Source organism: Amphimedon queenslandica, unplaced genomic scaffold (assembly GCF_000090795.2).
Source record: "Amphimedon queenslandica unplaced genomic scaffold, v1.1 AMPQUscaffold_13328, whole genome shotgun sequence".
Taxonomy (NCBI): Eukaryota; Metazoa; Porifera; class Demospongiae; order Haplosclerida; family Niphatidae; genus Amphimedon; species Amphimedon queenslandica.
This window is the reverse complement of record NW_003546436.1, coordinates 62378-81590: the sequence shown is the minus strand read 5'-3', so window position 1 is coordinate 81590 and position 19213 is coordinate 62378. Positions and strand designations below refer to the sequence as shown.

The window sequence follows — 19213 nt, the reverse complement described above, 5'->3', positions numbered from 1 at the left end:
GTTAACAAGGTGCGTGGGCGTTAGCTCAGGCTAAAATAAAATTAATTTTAAGGATCAACTTTAAGTTTTGAAGTTAATTTGAAATATCCGTCTTCTTGAAACTCCATCACAACGAGCTGGCAGTTTTCCAAGTTCCACAAACGATGAAAATACTCAATCTAAAAGTCACAATAATAATAATAATAATAAAACAACAAGTACATGTATTTACTGGCCAGTGATAAAATCTTGTTAAGAACAGTCGACAGAACAGCCCATGTGATACTATCACTGCATTCTGACCACACCTCCCTTTACCCATATCCCTATACAAGGACTCCAGAAATATAGAGACTCTATCAAACACATCAGCTCCACTATACAGACAAAGAACTGATTGAGGAGATATCAGGGTGTGACTCTTCACCTTTCTCCTGTTGGAAACCGATAGAAGAATGACCCAATGCTTCTTCTCTCATCCATAACCTGACCCATCTTCTCTGGTACCTGATAGTTGCCCCATTCTTGTTCTCGTATCCTTGGGTCTTCTCTTTCATATAAAACCTAACGAAAGATGAGGAGGAGGAGGAGCAATAGTTTGTTACCTGTTCATTGGTGAAGGCTGCTCTTATTCCTTCAAAAGTTTGTTTTGATCGAAGAAATGGTGACACATAAAACCCACAGGATTCCGTACCAATCAGTTCCTTAAGCTCCAAACCTGCTTTCTAAACAACAAGTATAATAACAACAACAATAATAATAATAATAATAACAGATTCCATTCTTACTTTAGCCTGTTCTCTTCCTTTATCAGTAATCTTTAGCTTAGCATCAGGTGTAGTTGCATATAAAGAGTTATCAATATTACCCTCAGACTATTAAAAGAATAAATAAATTAATTAATAAATTAAATAAATAAATAAATAAATAATAATTACTTCAGCATGTCTTATTAATATGATTCTTTTAGGATAAGATTTTAAAGAACGTCTTGATTTAGCCTCATCCAATCTGTAAAAATAAATAAATAAATAAAAATAATAATGTCCACGTACTCTTCCAGTAGATAATCAATGTTAACAAATCTAGCAGCAGGCAGTAGTCCTGATCTCCTCCTCAGTTGGTCTATACCAGTGACTATTGATAGTCTGTGTCCAATGATACTGATACCCATCTTGTCCAAATGTTCTTCTGTTAACTGCATCAGAATGGCTCCGTTAGTAATGGCATGATGATTGAACTTAGATTTATATTGAGAGAATCCTAGTTCAGTCAGCCAGGCAATAATATCAGTATAGTTCCATTTCTCAACAGGAGAAGGGGGTGTGTCACTCTTTGTTACAGTATCTGCTCTATAAAGAGGATGTGAGTCCGCCTTGTCAGTTAGTGGAGGAGATAAAGGACTCAGTACTCCTCCACCTAGTGTCCTTATGTCCTCCTCTCTTGTAACTCCAGAGGCTCTATCACTCATTTTCAGTTTCTTAATTAACTAGCTCTACCCACTCATAAAATTAATTTTATCAACAGCAACAATAATAATGGCTTCATTATAACAACACGTCTTTTTCTGTTTCTATTTTTCTGTATTTATTGCCTTTAACAATATGTGCAGTAACAATCCGTCAGCCATTATAATAATAGAACGTGCATGTTTAAACTATAAAAATAAGAATAAACTTATAATTATTATTTTAATTGTGTTACTACATACCTGGGGAATCTTCCCTTTGATTCCTTTGAAGGTACCAAGAATTGAACTCAATGAAACCTGTAAATCCATTGAATTGGTCCCTTGGTATGAACCAGAGCCCTAAAAGTTTAAAATTAATGTAAGTATAAATTCTGTTTTAATATACCCAAATCAATGTTGCACTCGATTGCAATGCACATAGAGACATATGCCAAAATTGACACACCACTGCCAATAGTGGTGTAGAGTAGTGTCACAACCTTATTCTTTATTGTCCTCGTAAAGCCACTTGAAATGAGGTTCCCTAGAAATGGACCAATAAAAATTAATCAAATAACAATTCATTATTTTCTTACGAAGACAATAAAAAAGTTAAACAATATGTCATAAATAGGTTTTGAAGTGACAGTTCATGTATGCATAATTTATGGATAAAAATCAAAATATACGTATTAGTTAAAGCACTGTTGAGAGTAGGTTACGGAAATTATTGCATGAGGGGCGGTTGAGAGGAAAATGTAGCATGAGGCGAAGCCGAGTGCTACATTTTCGTCGAGACCGTCCCGAGTGCAATAATTTCCGTAATCTACGAATCAACAGTGCTTTGATTGGTTTGTAGTGGTGCGTGGGCGGATCAAATGAAATTTCAAAAGTCGCGCAGGTGGCCAGCGCAGGTGGCCAGCACAAGACGATCAGATCTCATTTATCACTATTATTGTTGTTACATGTCTAGTGTATGTAGCCGAGGCTGTTATTTGCCTCTATCAAAGCTTGTGGTTAACAGGAAAGCCCATACATATTATACTATGCAGTACTATATATTCCACACAGTGCTACATTTTCCTGCCGTGCAGTTATTGGAAGTTGTAGCACTGGCGGCACCATACTACAAATAATGTGTATCATGAGGACACTTTTATAATGAGGACATCTTGTAATGTCTCAATTGGTACAAGCCTATACAAAAGTACCTCTGAAATGAGGACACCTCTGTATTAAGGACAGGTAGTGTGGGCCCAATGGTGTCCTTAATAAAGAGGCTACACTGTACATGTATTAAGGACAGGTAGTGTGGGCCCAATGGTGTCCTTAATAAAGAGGCTACACTGTACATGTATTAAGGACAGGTAGCGTGGGCCCAATGGTGTCCTTAATAAAGAGGCTACACTGTACATGTATTAAGGACAGGTAGCGTGGGCCCAATGGTGTCCTTAATAAAGAGGCTACACTGTACATGTATTAAGGACAGGTAGCGTGGGCCCAATGGTGTCCTTAATAAAGAGGCTACACTGTACATGTATTAAGGACAGGTAGTGTGGGCCCAATGGTGTCCTTAATAAAGAGGCTACACTGTACATGTATTAAGGACAGGTAGTGTGAGCCCAATGGTGTCCTTAATAAAGAGGCTACACTGTACATGTATTAAGGACAGGTAGTGTGAGCCCAATGGTGTCCTTAATAAAGAGGCTACACTGTACATGTATTAAGGACAGCCCAATGGTAATCCACTATGTATATATATGTGTGTGTATTTATTTTATTTACTCGATTTGTCCATAAGATATAAAATGAATCTAATAATGATGACATGAGAAATGACTCCAAAGGCAAAAGGAGGCATCCATAAGGAATAGAAGGCTATCTTTCCTTGTTGATCTTCAGCAACAGATCCATTTGAGCTTTCTATCAACATAATGAAGAAGAAGGTACAAATAGCCATTGTAGTCTTTGATGCTAGTCACATGATACGGGAGCCAAATATGGCGATACCATTAATTACGCATGTGCTGCGCACGCGTGACAAAATTTACCTAAAAATAACTGGCTCATATTTGAATACAATCAATACCGTATAGCTGGTTTATTTTGTGGCCTCAAATTTTTGCTGCTTAAATTTCATTGGAATTAATTTTAGTGCCTTGCTAATTTTTTAACATTTAATTGGTTTTAATAAAATTTAGTGGAATTAATTTTAGTGGATTTGAGCCTGCACGAAAATTAATCCCACACGAAATAAACCAGCTATACGGTATCCATGATAAAGTAATCAGAATATGCATTATGCTAAAAACTGTGCACTATTAGAAACAATAGTGTCTAACAGGCCGGTATATTTTGAAGAAATTTAATTTTGTTTCAGCATTAAATCATACACTATATGGCTTGCTTCTTAAAACTTGTGTAATGAAACGCATTTTATACAAGAGTCAATATATTTCAATATATTTCATGAAACAAGTTTCAGTACTGTACAGTAGCCTTATCTATTATCATATCAAGCATACTCATCCACATTACACTCCATCATAAACTTGTGATAACATTAACACAACCTAGCAAACTAGAGTACAATAAAATAGCTACAAGGTACCGGGGTATACAAACAGCTACACATATAATTTGATTACAAATAACAAACAACACTGACAACTAACTGGACAACACTGACTGACCTGCTTACAAGAGCCTAACTGGACAAAAATGGCTGACAGAAATGAGGCTACAGTTATTATTAGATATTCACACTCAGGGCTGACAACCCTCCTCCACATTACATAAATGGTTTGATGTAATCTGATGATTCAGCATTGCTCACTCAATACAAATAAGTTCATTATTATGAAGTATATACTAATATATATTGTCCAGTTTTGTCATTGTCTTTGAAATGAGTATGAAACAATTTAGCTTCCTATCATACAAAAATTGAATGGACCACCCATTAAAATAAGTACCAATAGTGCATACCTGTACATATGAATTGTTGTGGAGATATTCTTCAATTTTTGATAACAGAACGTCATAAAACACAATATGAGTGGGCGGGTCCTTAATATGAATTAATAACCAGTCAAGAGGTGATGAATAAAACTCTGTTTCTATATTAGGAAAACCGCTATATAAAGAATGTAGGTAACACCGCCCACACAATTAATTAACTCACTCGTCAGGAAGACACTCCAAGAACTGCAACTGATGATCACCATGGAGATAACTAATTAATAACAATTAATTATAATTACTGTACACCGGTTTGTTTTCGTGGTAATATTTTCGCAAATTTCGTGGTTTTTGATCAGTCGTGAAAAATTTTTACCGCGAAATTTTGCTCTTCATTGCCACATGGTGCAGTTTGCAAGCAACTCGTAAAAATTAATTCTACAAAATCTTAGAAATGCAAGATTCACGAAAATTTTTCACCACAAAAATAAACCGGTATACGGTAATAACAATTAATTACCTGTATAAAGGAGTTGAGTAACAAGGTAATAGAAACAATACTGATGAACTGCTATTGACGCTCTATGAATAATTAATAATAAATATTAAATAATTATTATTATTATTAATTACTTGTCTTAAATGCTTCATTACTGATACGTCTCCTCTTTGATGAATGATTGAGAAGTACAGTGACATTGGCACGTTAATTAATATTAATATAATAACTATAACTTTAATAACTAGCAATAATAATAATAATAGCAACGAACAATATTAAATAAAAATACCTTTTGAATTTCTATTTAATAAACTAGAAACACTCAAACCTGCAGCAGGTGGAATAGAAAACATTTAAAATACATGTACACGTACATACCAATGTAAGGTATTGATAGTGTTAGAGATGGTAGTACGAATCTGAATTCTTTGTGTTTTATAAAACTGTGAACTATCAACAGAATGACAGCTGCTGCCAGTGGAGAGAGTGAATGAAGTGGATTGTAACTATTTATTGATGAAATATAAAGACCATGAACCAGAAGAGGAAGGAATGAGAATAACATTGCAGGAAACCCTTGAGATATGTACCTAATGTACATGTAAATAAATAATAATAAATAAATGTATAATTACCAATGCCATGGGTGAGTTCCAAAATTTGACGATCGTCCCTCCAAAATATTAAACTTTAGGAACTCGTATTGAACAAAAACCCACTGAACAATAATATAGAAAATTTTAATAATGAATAATTAATGAGTTGACTGACCTTCCCATAGTAGAATCTATCAATTAATATCGACCATAATAAAGATAAAAAACTAATAAATAAAATAAATAATTAATTAATTAATCAAACACATCTCCTTACATCACTATTATCATAATGATGAGTGTTTTACGAAACTCCACCCACTTCCTCCTCCCCCTTTCACCTGATGCTCCTCCTCCTCTTCTTATAATAATAATTAAATGAATTAAACAAAATGGAGCCCACAGTATCACTCCAGTAGGTCTTACAAGAACTGATAAAGCCATCAGGACCAAGTAGAGTGAAGTATGGAGACTAGTCCGTGTATAATCACACATTGTCTTATTAGATATACTGTCATTAGTATTGAGTGCTTTGATCCAGTAGTAGAGTATCATTGGAGAGAGTGATGACTCCATTGTATTGGAGAGTGTCCTGGTACAGCAATAGAATATGAACCATGAGAATATGTGACAGAGCAACTACAGAAAATAAATAAATATACATATATTAATTATTAATAAAAATGCAGAATTTCTACCTATTTGATTTTTGCAAAATTAGGCCAGAGACCATGTACTGTAGTACAGGGACTTTGGCCTGATTTTTTAGCAACTTAAATTAGTAAAAAATCCAATTTTGATCGGAATCAGCTCAAACTTGCTACACAACATAAGAACATGTATATGTATCAGGAAATGTAATAAAAATGGAGAATTCTCTCCTTTTCATTTTTGGCAAAATTTGGTCTGTAACCCTGTACTATAGTACAGGGACTTTGGCCCGATTTTGGAGCAACTTTAAAAATTCGTAAAAAATCCAAACTTGATCGGAATCAGCTCAAACTTTCTACACAACATAAGAACGTGTATATGTATTAAGAAATGTAATAAAAATGGAGAATTCTCTCCTTTTCATTTTTGGCAAAATTCCCTGTACTATAGTACAGGGACTTTGGTCCGATTTTGGAGCAACTTTAAAAATTCGTAAAAAATCCAAACTTGATCGGAATCAGTTCAAACTTTCTACACAACATAAGTACATGTATATATATGTATCAGAAATGTAATAACTTACTGCATATTTTGCAGTTTCCTTGCAGTTGAACATTATTAATGTCAACTTGTAAATAAACCAGTCAGAGGCAGCTGCTATGAGACTTTGAAATATCTTTGGACTCTCAGACTATTAATCAATAATAATTAACAATAATTAATAATAATTTAACTGATTATAATCATACTATCATCCATTGCGAGTTAGTTCCAGTAATTGTTAATATTTTATAAATCAAAAAAAATAGAAAAGGATGAGTATACCCTCTCAGACCACGCCTCCACTCCCAGGTCAAATGACCTCTCGTAAAAACAACAACATATTAAGAAAATAAACAAACAAACAATTGTTTACTTAATATAATGTACAAGTATATATTAAGTGTAATAATAGTGAATGTAAAAGGATATTGGTAGTTCATGTAGTAGGAGACCTCAATGCTTTGAAAGTATTCATCAGGAACAAACCGTGTCTGTACTAGTAACGCATTAATGAACCGATAGAGGATCAGGAGGGACAGGAGAGTATTAGAACACCTGCTGTAGGATTGAGTAGGAGGAGGTGGTTCTTCTTGTTTTGGAGGAGAGAGAGGAGCAGAATGAACCTGTCTCTTCCTTAGTCCATCATCAGTGGCCATGTGCCTGGATTCAGAGGATTGTCAGTTTGTCATCATTGTGCCATCATGACTGCACTGCCATGTGGGCAAGTTATTGGAAGTTAATCCAAGTGCTTTAATTAGAACAATGCCCATTATTAATTGTCATAGAACAACAATGTGGAGCAACAACGACAACAACAATAATAAAAATAAAAAATAACAATAATAACGGCTTTATTATAAGTACTCTTTGATGTTCTTTTTGATGTTCTGAAGGTGTTTATACACATACTATAAAATAATAAAATGATAATTATCATTAATTCTTAATGGTTTCACCATACCTGGGGGATCTTGCCTGCAATACCTTTGACAGAACCAGGACTTGTACTCAGAAAAACTTCTAAAACTTTCAAATTGTTCCCTCGTTATGAACCGATTTCCTAAATTTTGAAAATTAATGTAAATTTAAATTATGTTTCAATACCCCGATCATTCCTGTCACATTTGAACAGAATGCAAAGAAACACATAAGACAAAAAGGAGGCCCCAGTGGTAATAGCAATGTAGAAACAGGCTGCTCTGATATTATTTAGTTTTAGGTTCCCTAGAAATGAATTTATAAAACTAAATCAATTGACAATTATTGCAATCAACTGATATTATCATTGATTGTCATGTATTGTTACTGGATAATTGACGAAACAAGATGCTAAAAAACCCAGTAACCTCATAGAACTTGTTCCTAGTTAACAAGCGTATATAAGTGTAAAAATTGTCCTAAGATTGATTTCACCACCTTGCGCGCATAGTAGGCATTTATTCCTTCTTACTAAGACTTATAAAGGTTCTTAATACCTTCTAGTGATTCTTGATAAATCTTTAGGCATCATCTTTGCTTTATTCTTCTTGGTAGAAAGCTCATAACTTTGTTCTGCTTCCGTGCCGCCATTTTGCTTACCGTGGCCACACCCACTTACGTGAGGGGCTGGGTGGAGCGTTGCTAAGTGAGTCAAAACATAGATAATAGAGTAAACTATTTACTATTACTATTTCATTTACTCTATTATCTATGGTCAAAATTGTTATTTTGTAAAATGTATCTACGTCACAAAATGACGTATTATAATGATATTCATAGAGGAATGGCGGCTGTGTTGTTTCAATCTTAAAACAGTCTTGCTGTTGCTGATAAGCAGTACAATAGCTGCTGGAGTCAACTAGCTTTCATAAAGGCCATTATTATCAGAAAATCTTGCTCTATTAGCTTTTTAAAAGAAGAATTATCAGTTAGGGCGCTCGACTACATGTGCTTATGTAAACTATGACATCATAAAACGTCATTGCGGTTAGCTTTGGTGTGCCATTGTTTATAGGGAGAACCTGGTTCTCGGGGTTCCCAAGGGCTGAGATACCCAAGGTTTCACAGATTTTGATGGACTTTGGCGACTAAGAACCTGTGAAAATTTCATCCTTATCTCACTTTCCTATAAAAAGTTATTCCAGTTTTTCTTGTCCCAAACTCAACTGGGATATAGTATAGAACAGGCCTGTAGCAAGCACCTCAAAAGTGGTCAGGCCAAGATGTGGGTGTGTCAAGGTGTAGGTGTGACAACCAAGAAAACAACTTATTATAAGCATTTGTTGATATTCCTACTTCACAGTTGGTGAGGAGCTCAGTGGTGGAAGTATCATCTCAGATTGAAAAGCAGCAGCTGTAGTATAAGAATTAGTCATTTTAAGCTGTTGATTGCCTCAAATTTAGTAGTTATTCATTTAATTGCAATAGCAATACTTTATAAAAATAAAAAATTGTTAAAAATAAGAAACAACACCCATTAATCAAGCCCTGCCTCCTTGCCACGCCCTTTTTTGGGCTAAAAAGTGGTACAGCTCTGGCTGTACCAGCCGTACCGCTTGCTACAGCCCTGGTATAAAAGACATGAAGAAATGTAAGTGTTGACATACAATCAATTATTTTACATCGCGGGGGCTAAATTCAATCTTAGGAACGACCTTGGGGTTTCACCCCAAGGTCATAAAAACTTATTTCCTAAAGTAAAACTTGATAAAAGTTATAAGTTCTATTTCACAATACCGATATCCTTTTTATTGCACTTGAACAAAGCGGACAACCCCACAATAACAACTCGGAGAAATGCAATACAGGAGTGAAGAGACATTTTGAATCTAGTTGAAACCGTCTGCTCAACTATAAAATAAGAATCAAGTCAACATTAAATGTAATAAACATTACCATCAAGACAGGTGGTGAGATTTTCCACTTCTTTCATTATCAATAATGAGTGGATCAATAATGAATATATAAATAACCACACGGAGCACACGAAGACTGATAATTAACGCCCGTAAACTCCATTAGTATATTCATAGTAATCTTTGCGAATAACAAAACAGCAAATTCATACATTTTAAGAAATTCATATATTTTAACAATATGTACCTCTTCAGTTATAGTTGATCCAAACTAAGAGATTTCACATGTCTTATATACCACATACCATGAATATAACATACTTGATATGTGATGATATACATGTATCCCCATTATGGCATATCCTAATGAGTAATGAATATGCATTATTATTCATTACATTATTGAGGCTTATTAATTAATAACCAACGTCTGTTGAAGGAAAAATTGTTGTCATACTTTTGATTGTTGACTGGAATTATTTTTTTGGCGTTAGATCAAACTAGCCACAAAAGTTTCATGTTCAGCCACAAAAGAATTCATTTCAAATGACCTCTCGTAAAAACAACAACATATTAAGAAAATTAACAAACAAACAATTTTTTACTTAATATAATGTACAAGTATATATTAAGTATAATAATAGCAAATATAAAAGGATATTGGTAGTTCATGTAGTAGGAGACCTCAATGCTTTGAAAGTATTCATCAGGTACAAACCGTGTCTGTACTAGTAACGCATTTCTGATCCTCTATCGGTTCATTAATCATTAATGAACCGATAGAGGATCAGGAGGGACAGGAGAGCATTAGAACACCTGCTGTAGGATTGAGTAGGAGGAGGAGGAGGTTCTTCTTGTTTTGGAGGAGAGAGAGGAGCAGAATGAGGCTGTCTCTTTCTTAGTCCATCATCAGTGGCCATGTGGGTATAATTCTAATTAAAGCACATGGATTAACTTCTATTTCAAGAGAGAACAGAGAAAAGGTGTCATTCTTCATCAGCAGCAGCTGCAGTGTGTGTGGCATGAGGGGACTTGGTCTTTCTGATTTCGCTATTTTCCTTACATTTGGAGTCGGAGGAGGAATTTATTTATTCAAACCATATTTTGATAAATTAAGAAAAGAAGAGAAAGAAAGAAAGAGTATCAACGAGAAACAACAAGAAACAAATAAAACTGTAAATAATAATAATAATAAATTAAATACAAAATAATTAACAATTACAGTATTATTATTAATTAATTAATAATCAATATTAATTAATTATAACGAGTGGGTGGGTATAACTACAATACTGAGTATCTCCCAGTCTTCTGGTACGGGTTCACGTGAGCCGCCAGTTTCTGTGCCTCCTCCTTCACCAGGTGCTTAATCTCTTGCTTAGCCACTGTGACAGACCTTTCCGTCTTCCCTTCAATCAATAAATGGAGTCTACTAGTATCAGTCAGTTTGTTTTGTTTGCCAGGTGGTACATAAATACCTCGTACTGATATGTAGGAGTCTGATAACTCTCCGATGTCATCAAGTACATCTCGTGTCGTTATCTTGAATCTTATAGACTGTGGGAAGTCGTTGATATCAATATCATCTTCGTAGTGTATCAATTGACTCAGACCGGTTTTATTAAATATATTATCTTCTTCCTCCGAGTCGCTCTCGTCTCCAGCCCCTCCCCCTGCCCCGCCCCCTACATTGGGTAATACAGTACCTACTGGTAGGTATGCTTTTGATGCCTTTGCTTTAGAGGCTCCGACTTTAGCGTTGATACTAGCAGCTATTTGAGATGCTAGTACTACTCCAGACATAGACACATCTTCTCCTTTCAGTACATTAGTCGCTGCCTCTTGAGCTGCTGAGGAGGTCTGGCCTGATGACCCAAGGTTCTTTAGAGACGCTATCTTATCAGCAATGGCGGCTGCTTTAGCAAGGTTCTTTGAAGCCGTGGGGTTAAGGTTTTGCTGGTTATTCTTGATGACGGGTATCTGAGGGGCGGAGGGGTCTATCTTACGAGGTTTCCCACTAAATACCTCTTCCAGTTTCTTCTCCATTGTCATGATAGCGTATTCATCTTCATCGTCAGAGTCTCCAAGGTTTAACGTGCTCTTTTGCTTCAATTTCTTCTCCAAAGACTGGGCGTTCTCCTCCTCAGTGAATTTAAATCCTTTCCCCTTAAAGCCAGCTGCTGATCTCTTCTTCACTTTAGTCTTACCCTCCGATTTCATCTGCTCAGTGAATCCCTTCCACATCTCAGCCAGTTCTTCAGGTACGGCTGCTCCTGATAGCTCAAGAGCTTTTAGTATCTCCCCAGAGAGACGTGACTGGTCAGGTGTGATGAACGTAAAAGCGAACCCTTTCCTTCCAGCACGTCCTGTCCTCCCACACCTATGGACATAGTCCTCATAATGATTCGGGCAGTCATAATTTACGACTAGTATCAGCTGCTTTACATCAAGTCCTCTAGCAGCAACTGACGTAGCAATAAGAAGTGGCATGGCCCCAGATCGGAAATCAGATATGACAGAGTCTCGATCCGATTGGTCCATTCCTCCGTGTAAAGCCATACAAGTGTAAGAGGCTTTCATGAGATCCTTTATTAATCCATCGGCAGTTTCTTGTCTCTCTACAAATACAAGTACACTCCCCTGCTCCTGGTACACCCCCAGTAGCTCCAGTAACTTGAGGAACTTTTGATTCGACTCTAAGACCACAACAGTCTGTTCGACATCTTTACAGACGACGCTCCGCCCACCCACCTGTACCTCGATGGGTTGAGTGAGTATTTTACGAGCAAGCGCCTCCATTTGACGAGGGAAAGTGGCAGAGAACATGACCGTTTGTCTATCCGGTCTCGTGTTATTAATAATCTTCATTACCTGGGGCTCAAAACCCATATCAAACATCCGATCGGCTTCGTCCAGCACCAGATAAGTGAGTCTCCTTAGATTTGTGACACGCCCACTATTAGCGGCTAACACATCAATCATACGGCCGGGAGTACAGACCACAATCTCCGCCCCTCTCTTTAGATCAGCTATCTGCTCACTGACTCCTGATCCACCATAGACACAGACCGTCCGCAACTTGAGCGGTTTACAAAACTTACGACATTCGTTGTAGATTTGAATGGCTAGTTCCCTAGTTGGAGCAAATATGAGAGAAATGGGACCATCTTCTGGTCCAATCTCGGGTTGATCTAAGACGTGACGAAACAGAGGTAACAGGAACGCTAAAGTCTTTCCACTGCCAGTTTTAGCAATCCCAATGACATCCTTACCCGACATGATGGCAGGTATGGCTTGGGCCTGGATTGGAGTTGGCTTCTCGTATCCGTTCTTCTTTATGACGTCCATTACTTTAGAGCTCAGCCCACACTGTGACCATGCCTTTACCGGCTTGGGACAATCCTTCCCCTTCACTTTAAGGCTCTCCAGTTCAATACGATACATGGAAACCTCTTCTTCTGTCATACGAGAGAGGACTGGAACCTCTTTATAAAAGTCCTTTCTGAATGGAGGGTACTCTATTTTCCGATGGTCGACTGTAGGGAGATCTTTCTTTTTAGTCTTTTTGAATATTGTTGATAGAGCGGATGCGAATTCAGCGTCATGTCCTTCCTCTTCGTCTGAATATTCGGCTGCATCTTGATCATTTTCTAGTAGCTCGCCTTTCTTTCCTGCATCCGTAGGCTCCACCCCTTTCACCTTTGTTACCGTGACAACAGTTGCTTTCTCCACCCCATCCCCCGCCCCCTTGTTATATTTCTGTTTAAAGTTCTCGTTCACTTTAATCACCTCTTGCTTGACATCGACCATAAAAGCATCCAAAGGATCAACTTCTTCTTCGTCTCCTCCTCCCTCCATTTTCTCTCCCTCTCCATTCTCATCGTCACTATCATCATCGTCCTCCAGTGTCCATTGCTTACGTCCAGTTCCCTCTTCCTCTAGCTTTGCTTGTGTCTCCTCCTCTTCTTTCTGTCTCGCTGCTCTCCAGGCTGCCATCCTTTCTCTTCTCTTCGCCATCTCTTCCTCGATCTTTTTAGTTTCTGCCTGTAACTCTTCAACTGTCGTCTCTCTTTTATTATCTTCACTATTCTCTGGTTCTTTCTCTTTATTATCGGCTAGTAAAGTGGGAGGGGCATTACTGACCCCACCCACTGGTATAAACCCACGTACTACTGGTTTAGGGGCTTCAGTCTGAGGCTCGGCAGTATGGGAATCAGTCTGGGGAGTATGGGAATCAGTCTGGGGAGTATGGGAATCAGCTGCTTGAGGAGTATGGGACTGAGGAGTATAGAAATCAGCCTCTGATATCGGAGATTCTTGGGATCGGAGTTCATCTATTTGAGTGGGCGTAGTTTTGTCAGTTACTTGTTCTTCTCCTTTATCCCTCCTTCCCTTATCTCTCCTGGATGGACTCCTGGACCTCTCTCTATCTCTTGATCTGTCTCTATCTCTTGATCTATCTCTTCTCTTTGAAGATACAGGACTACTCCGATTTCTACTTCTTCTAGGACTACATAAAATACAAGTACACATAAATTAATAATAATTCAATCTTACCTTCTACTGTGTTGCCGATGGCGACGGTGGTCTCTATGGTAACGGTCTCTACTCGAGCGTCTCTTATATCTAGTGGGAGGAGCTTAAATTAAGCCACACCCACTAATGGACTCACCTCTCACGACTTCTTGAGCGTGACCTTTTCCTTGACCTTTCTTTCCTCCTTCCCCTCCTCTCACCCTCACTCTCATCACCTTATTATTAAAAATTATTATTCATTATTATTAATTTATTATTATTATTATTATTAATCAATATATTCATGATCTTACTGGAGCTGCTAGATGAAGAGCTGGCAGACCTTCTCCTTTTATCTCTTGTCCTATCTCTGGGCATCTTTCACTGAATCTGTGGCTCCAGCTTCAACTCGTGTCGTTATATGGACGTATTTGAGTGAGCAAAGGGTTAAATTAGCAAACCACGCCCACTAACTATCTAGAGGTCAATGGCTGAATCTCTTTACAATGCTCTCCTCGCTAAAAGGAGTGAACCAGCTTTTAGAGGGAAAGGAGCACCTGGATGTGATATTAAAAGTGTCCTACTACCTATACATGTAATATGCTAAGATGTTTTAATTTATTTTATGATGATTTGTAGGGAGGTACTGATGATAGAGATCAGTTATTACTTAAATTATCAATAATAAGGCAATTATACGCTAGACAAGTATTATTAGAAGAAGATGCAGTCTCTTTAATGAACGATGTTACTTATCAACTGGTAATATCAATTATTTATAATATTTTATTTATTTGTAATTGCGGGCAGGTGAAGTTGCTGCAGAATGTTGATCGATTAATAGTTTATGAAGCAGAGAAGGCCAGTGTTGCCGTACTGTCTAATCAAAATTGCACAGTAAAAGTAATAATCATAATGATGACAATAATTGATAATAATAATAATTGATAATAGATTGTAAAAGATACTTTAATAATGCTGACTCAACAAATGCTTAGAAAAGAAGAACGTACAACAGAATATGGTAAATAAAATATAATTATTAATTGATTTAATATTCTCTTTTAGAAATGGTTTACAGTTTGCAGCTGCTAACTGAACTTTTAAAAGCAATCAGAAAAGAAAACAAAACACCATTGACTAGTAAGTAATAATAACATTTGTAAAAATAATAATAATAATAATATTTTATGTAGTAGCTAAAAAAGATTGCTGTTTCATGGTCTTATCATCTTGCTGGAATCAACTTTTTAAAAAGATAGTCTCTCCCCTTCTTTCTTCTCCCCCTCTTCCTCGTGTTGATGTATGTAAAATGGCTGCTACTGTTGATCAAAGTCTTCTGCAGTTATTGCTTCTCATGATTGAAATCCTCAAACATTCAAACATTGAAACTCCCATACTCCATTCCTTCCAATCACCATTGATACTGGGTGACATATCTCAAGCAGTTCAAAGCTCCTTCTCTCTCATCTGTTACACAAAATTATGTGATCTATTTAGAAAGCACCTTCTACTATTGGATGATGAAGGTGGAGTTGGGTCACCACTCCTCATTTTGGATTTATTTATGAATCATTATGTTAGTTCACATAATGTCTTCATTGATGATTGGTTCACTCGTCAGTATGATCAGATCAGTGATACCTCATCAATTGAGTATTCTATTGTTGATACTTACATTAGAAAATCACTGCTAATCTCATTGCAGCTAGCAACACAGGATGTAACAGGTAAATAATGACAAGAACATTAATGGTATGATCCTCTTTTATTTTCAGATTTGGTTCATGAAAGATTATTATTTAAACCAGTTCAGAGATTCATGCAATATTTAAGAGAAGTTTCATTAAAGAAAGGAGAGTCTTATATCAATGTATTGTTGCAGTTGATCAGTGAACAGGATACCTGTCTTGTAGAGACATTGACTTACTCTCTCAAACTAACTGAACTCCAGCAGGAGAGAGGGAGCTCAGAATTAATACTGAACATTCACGAATTATTTATTTCATTTCTTGACAGTATCACGTACGATGAATCAACACTGATTGATTTCATCATTGATACTGATACAAGATTTGATTCATTTCTTAACTCCTATCTCCAGCACAGTAACAAAAATGGAGGGAATGCTTTAGCTCAATATTGTACAGAGAGAAGTAAGAATGAAGAATCAACAGTACAACTAGTTGATTACAGTGACAGTGAAGATGATGAACAGATTGAAAGTACAAGATGTGAAGTTATGCTAACCAGATTGAGAGATAAGTTGATAAAATTAGAGAAACAGTCGGTTATACCAGCTGGTAAACTGCCCACTGTACGAGACATAATTAAAAACATCATTTTATGATAATTGTTATTATTATTATGATAATAATTTTAAAATGATTTTCTAAAATGAAAGTGCACTACATAGTCTGAGTCAATCTTCTGTATTGATATGATGAACGGTTCATAAGGATGGAATATATAAGCAACTAGTTTCTTATTGCCACCTCCACCAGCACTGCTGGAGAGAATGAAACTGATTTGAGAACCTTTACGAGTAAAAAACCTAATAATAATAATAATAATGATAATAATAATAATAATATATAATAATAATAAAATTAATATTAATTAGCTCCATACCTGACAGGGGTATCCCCACATGGTTTAGGTCTTTCCAGAGCTGATATCCACTTGTCATCATAACGGAACAAATTAAAATCTAAATAAGGACTCGAAGAGAAAGACTGCGAACAAACTGGTACTTGAACTAATAGTCTTTTCGTGGCTTCAATGACTCCGCCATGCCTAGCGTTAGTTATGGTAAGTTTAAATTTTTGATGTAACTGTCGACAATAGTAACAGTTAGAGACACAGCTGTTGTTCCAGTTGAGAGGATGAGAGACAGAGACTCGGAAACTTTCCGCGCTATTTTCGTAAAGTTTTAAAAAGTCCAAAGACGAGTTTTCATATACACCGAATATCTGAGTAGTATCAATGTCATAAAAAACAAAGAAGGCTGGTTGTGAGAGAGGATCACTCACTCGCATTGTAACAACATCTTCTGTGGAATATTTTAATAATAGGGTACTTTCATCTAGCAGCTGCATTTTCCATATTCGTAACGAGTTATAATAATCAAATCGTCTATAAAACTGCATCAGGTGAGTATTATTGCCTGTGATCAGTGAAACCTTCTCTGCCTCTTTCTTAATGTAACATAGCAACCGATGCTTTAGCGAGTTTATCCATTTCTCTAAAAATGGCTGATGCTGTTGGCTTTGAGAGGAAATAGACCACTCCCCATTAGCCATACTGGAATGAATACTGGACGTAAATAACTGATTGTCGCTATGGTAACAAAATCGACCAATCACCTGCAATGGAATAAAGAGCCCATCAACAATATCAAACAAATGAATTGATTGATGTTGTGATGAGAGAATGGCTAGTTTGGATCTACAGAGAGAAAGACCTTGGTTGTGAGAGAGGAATATCTTATCGCATTTAAACGAGCGACAATCAGAAACTCCACTCCAGCCTCGCTTTAAGTTTAAAATGTGAATCGTGTAATTTTCAAGTAAGAATCTATAATTAGGCGAAAGTGATTCGTTATTTTGAAATGTTTCGAACATGTGAGGGGGCACATCATCAGGGAGGGGGTAGGAGGAGACGACTATGACGTAATCACAATTTTCTAAAAATAGACTACACTCTCTGTTGAGTACCTCATTCCCATGGCAGACAGAGATAGAGATGACGTGCTCAAAAAAAGTTTTAAAAACTGCATTTTGATCATCGTTCTGAAGGTTGGGAGCTCCCACCGTTGAGCCCCTGAACTGAAAATATTCCACTGAGCGCTGGTCCTGAGAAAATGCCAATAAATGGCGCCCATCTGGAGAGAATTTCCTCAAATAGCAGCCATCAGGAGTCTTAACGTTGCTGTAATGGGCGTCTGGTACTAGAACTGTGTATAATTCTCTGGTGTGGTGATACCACTCGGAAGGACTCAGAGTATCAGTGGCTCTGGAGCGTAAATGAGTCAATAAATGTGTGGAGGGGCATCCTCGAGGTACCTCAGCTTCAGACGCCATCTTTAAGAGTAGGAGGAGCAATGAAAGTTAATTACTCCACCTACTCGTGAATAATTAATTAGACTAGGCACGACTCTAATTTAACGAACAGTGTAAAATATTGACGTGGGTGTGGCTACCGCTACAACTCGATTTGCAACGAGTGAGTAAGAGGAGCTGCTGATAAAGGCATTTCAGGTCTAGTAGTAATATAATTATAAGGTTAGTGAGCCGTGGACTCTCTCCTTCTCCTAGTATGGGCTCTAATAACTCCTTTACGGGCCACATTTTTGTACCGTTTGACCGTTCCCAGCCCACACACACACACACACACAAACCAAAGCAATCATTATAGTGTACCATTATAATAATGATACTGTCCTCTATATATAGTAACAGTGTATATTATTACACTTTGAATAACTGTCATACCTTTACTAATCTTTTGTCCTTAACTGTGAGTGAGGGAGTGTCTTAGGCTATATATATTTCTACCTAACAAGGGCTAGTCTCATTATTATTATTATTTTATTTTATTTATTTATTTTGGTATGTCTGGTCCTTATAGAACTCCATTGGAGACAGCAGGTGGTACTAAGATGGTTCAGACTTACAAGATAGCAGTCCTTGGAGATGGAGGAGTAGGAAAATCAGGTATTAATTATTTATTATTTTATCATTTATGATTATTATTATTTTTGTAAGTTTTTCTTTTGCTAGTTAAACTTTACATAATGACAGCCATTGTTATTATTTATTTTTCATTTTGCAGCAATCACCATTCAGTTCACTAGTGGTATCTTTGCAACTGACTATGACCCAACAATAGGTTAGTACTGCTGGAGCTACAGGCCGCTCTCTCTCCCCTCTCTCTCCCCTCTCTCTCTCTCCTCCTCTCCTCTCCTCCTCTCTCCTTATCAACATGTAGTCAGAGATTATGTTAAGATAATGTTGTTATTATTATCATGAAGGAAATTTAGACTAAACACTTCTAGACTTATTCCATTGTATGTGACAAATGACAATCTTTCTCTTCCTCTCTTTCTCTCTCTCCCTCCATACAGAGGATGCTTATAGGATTGATGTTGAGGTTGATGGTGAAGTGGTTGGTTTAGACATTA

The 19213-nt window shown here is 36.8% G+C and overlaps 4 protein-coding genes and 1 long non-coding RNA gene across 12 annotated transcripts; 2 read left to right on the top strand and 3 right to left on the bottom strand.

The window, feature by feature from the left end:
• Position 1: 1 nt before the first annotated feature.
• LOC100635401 (phosphoglycerate mutase-like protein AT74H) lies at positions 2-10669 on the bottom strand. Of its 8 annotated transcripts, XM_019998304.1 has the most exons (23): positions 9974-10070; positions 9764-9879; positions 9557-9697; positions 9398-9511; positions 7787-7906; positions 7644-7742; positions 7112-7590; positions 6889-7006; positions 6723-6830; positions 5766-6127; positions 5664-5715; positions 5528-5610; positions 5271-5482; positions 5182-5220; positions 5024-5133; positions 4911-4972; positions 4614-4664; positions 4418-4565; positions 4123-4361; positions 3215-3480; positions 1836-1973; positions 1691-1789; positions 1461-1636 (listed from the first exon to the last, which is right to left on the bottom strand). In XM_019998304.1, exons 7-19 carry the CDS (start codon positions 7336-7338, stop codon positions 4287-4289), a joined length of 1647 nt encoding a protein of 548 aa, XP_019853863.1. In that variant the 5' UTR covers positions 7339-7590; positions 7644-7742; positions 7787-7906; positions 9398-9511; positions 9557-9697; positions 9764-9879; positions 9974-10070; the 3' UTR covers positions 1461-1636; positions 1691-1789; positions 1836-1973; positions 3215-3480; positions 4123-4286. The 8 variants fall into 8 exon arrangements, with proteins under 8 accessions (XP_019853869.1, XP_019853863.1, XP_019853862.1 ...); XM_019998303.1 differs by having other exon boundaries at positions 9764-10070; XM_019998305.1 differs by having other exon boundaries at positions 3215-3352; positions 9764-10070.
• Positions 10670-10739: 70 nt separating this feature from the next.
• LOC100635276 (probable ATP-dependent RNA helicase DDX46) lies at positions 10740-14474 on the bottom strand. Its single transcript, XM_019998293.1, has 4 exons — positions 14346-14474; positions 14189-14267; positions 14074-14142; positions 10740-14026 (listed from the first exon to the last, which is right to left on the bottom strand). The coding sequence occupies exons 1-4, from the start codon at positions 14407-14409 to the stop codon at positions 10801-10803; spliced, it is 3438 nt and encodes a 1145-aa protein (XP_019853852.1). The 5' UTR covers positions 14410-14474; the 3' UTR covers positions 10740-10800.
• A 7-nt stretch (positions 14475-14481) lies between these two features.
• Positions 14482-16396, top strand: LOC109583108 (uncharacterized). The gene is made up of 7 exons (XM_019998296.1): positions 14482-14626; positions 14671-14793; positions 14842-14934; positions 14986-15055; positions 15100-15174; positions 15228-15761; positions 15810-16396. Exons 1-7 carry the CDS (start codon positions 14519-14521, stop codon positions 16379-16381), a joined length of 1575 nt encoding a protein of 524 aa, XP_019853855.1. The 5' UTR covers positions 14482-14518; the 3' UTR covers positions 16382-16396.
• An 11-nt stretch (positions 16397-16407) lies between these two features.
• LOC105313297 (DET1 homolog) lies at positions 16408-18113 on the bottom strand. Its single transcript, XM_011406601.2, has 2 exons — positions 16663-18113; positions 16408-16585 (listed from the first exon to the last, which is right to left on the bottom strand). The coding sequence occupies exons 1-2, from the start codon at positions 18111-18113 to the stop codon at positions 16411-16413; spliced, it is 1626 nt and encodes a 541-aa protein (XP_011404903.1). The 3' UTR covers positions 16408-16410.
• A 104-nt stretch (positions 18114-18217) lies between these two features.
• On the top strand, positions 18218-19213 carry LOC109583111 (uncharacterized). Its single transcript, XR_002185371.1, has 4 exons — positions 18218-18314; positions 18661-18746; positions 18865-18921; positions 19157-19213. It is a non-coding gene; the product is annotated as an uncharacterized LOC109583111 (long non-coding RNA).

Bases quoted from the DNA above. Each gene is read 5' to 3' on its own strand.
- LOC100635401 (XM_019998303.1), bottom strand. From the start codon at position 7,338: ATGGCCACTGATGATGGACTAAGGAAGAGACAGGTTCATTCTGCTCCT. The intron at 7,007-7,111 runs ATATCCTTTTAC...TGTTGTTTTTAC, and splicing joins TCCTACTACATGAACTACCA to GAGAGGTCATTTGACCTGGG. The intron at 4,362-4,417 runs GTATGCACTATT...TTTGTATGATAG, and splicing joins ACAACAATTCATATGTACAG to GAAGCTAAATTGTTTCATAC.
- LOC100635276 (XM_019998293.1), bottom strand. From the start codon at position 14,409: ATGCCCAGAGATAGGACAAGAGATAAAAGGAGAAGGTCTGCCAGCTCT. The intron at 14,143-14,188 runs GTGAGTCCATTA...TCCTCCCACTAG, and splicing joins CGCTCAAGAAGTCGTGAGAG to ATATAAGAGACGCTCGAGTA. The intron at 14,027-14,073 runs GTAAGATTGAAT...TATTTTATGTAG, and splicing joins CATCGGCAACACAGTAGAAG to TCCTAGAAGAAGTAGAAATC.
- LOC109583108 (XM_019998296.1), top strand. From the start codon at position 14,519: ATGGCTGAATCTCTTTACAATGCTCTCCTCGCTAAAAGGAGTGAACCA. The intron at 14,794-14,841 runs GTAATATCAATT...AATTGCGGGCAG, and splicing joins ACGATGTTACTTATCAACTG to GTGAAGTTGCTGCAGAATGT. The intron at 14,935-14,985 runs GTAATAATCATA...AATTGATAATAG, and splicing joins ATCAAAATTGCACAGTAAAA to ATTGTAAAAGATACTTTAAT.
- LOC105313297 (XM_011406601.2), bottom strand. From the start codon at position 18,113: ATGGCGTCTGAAGCTGAGGTACCTCGAGGATGCCCCTCCACACATTTA. The intron at 16,586-16,662 runs GTATGGAGCTAA...TATTATTATTAG, and splicing joins TGTGGGGATACCCCTGTCAG to GTTTTTTACTCGTAAAGGTT.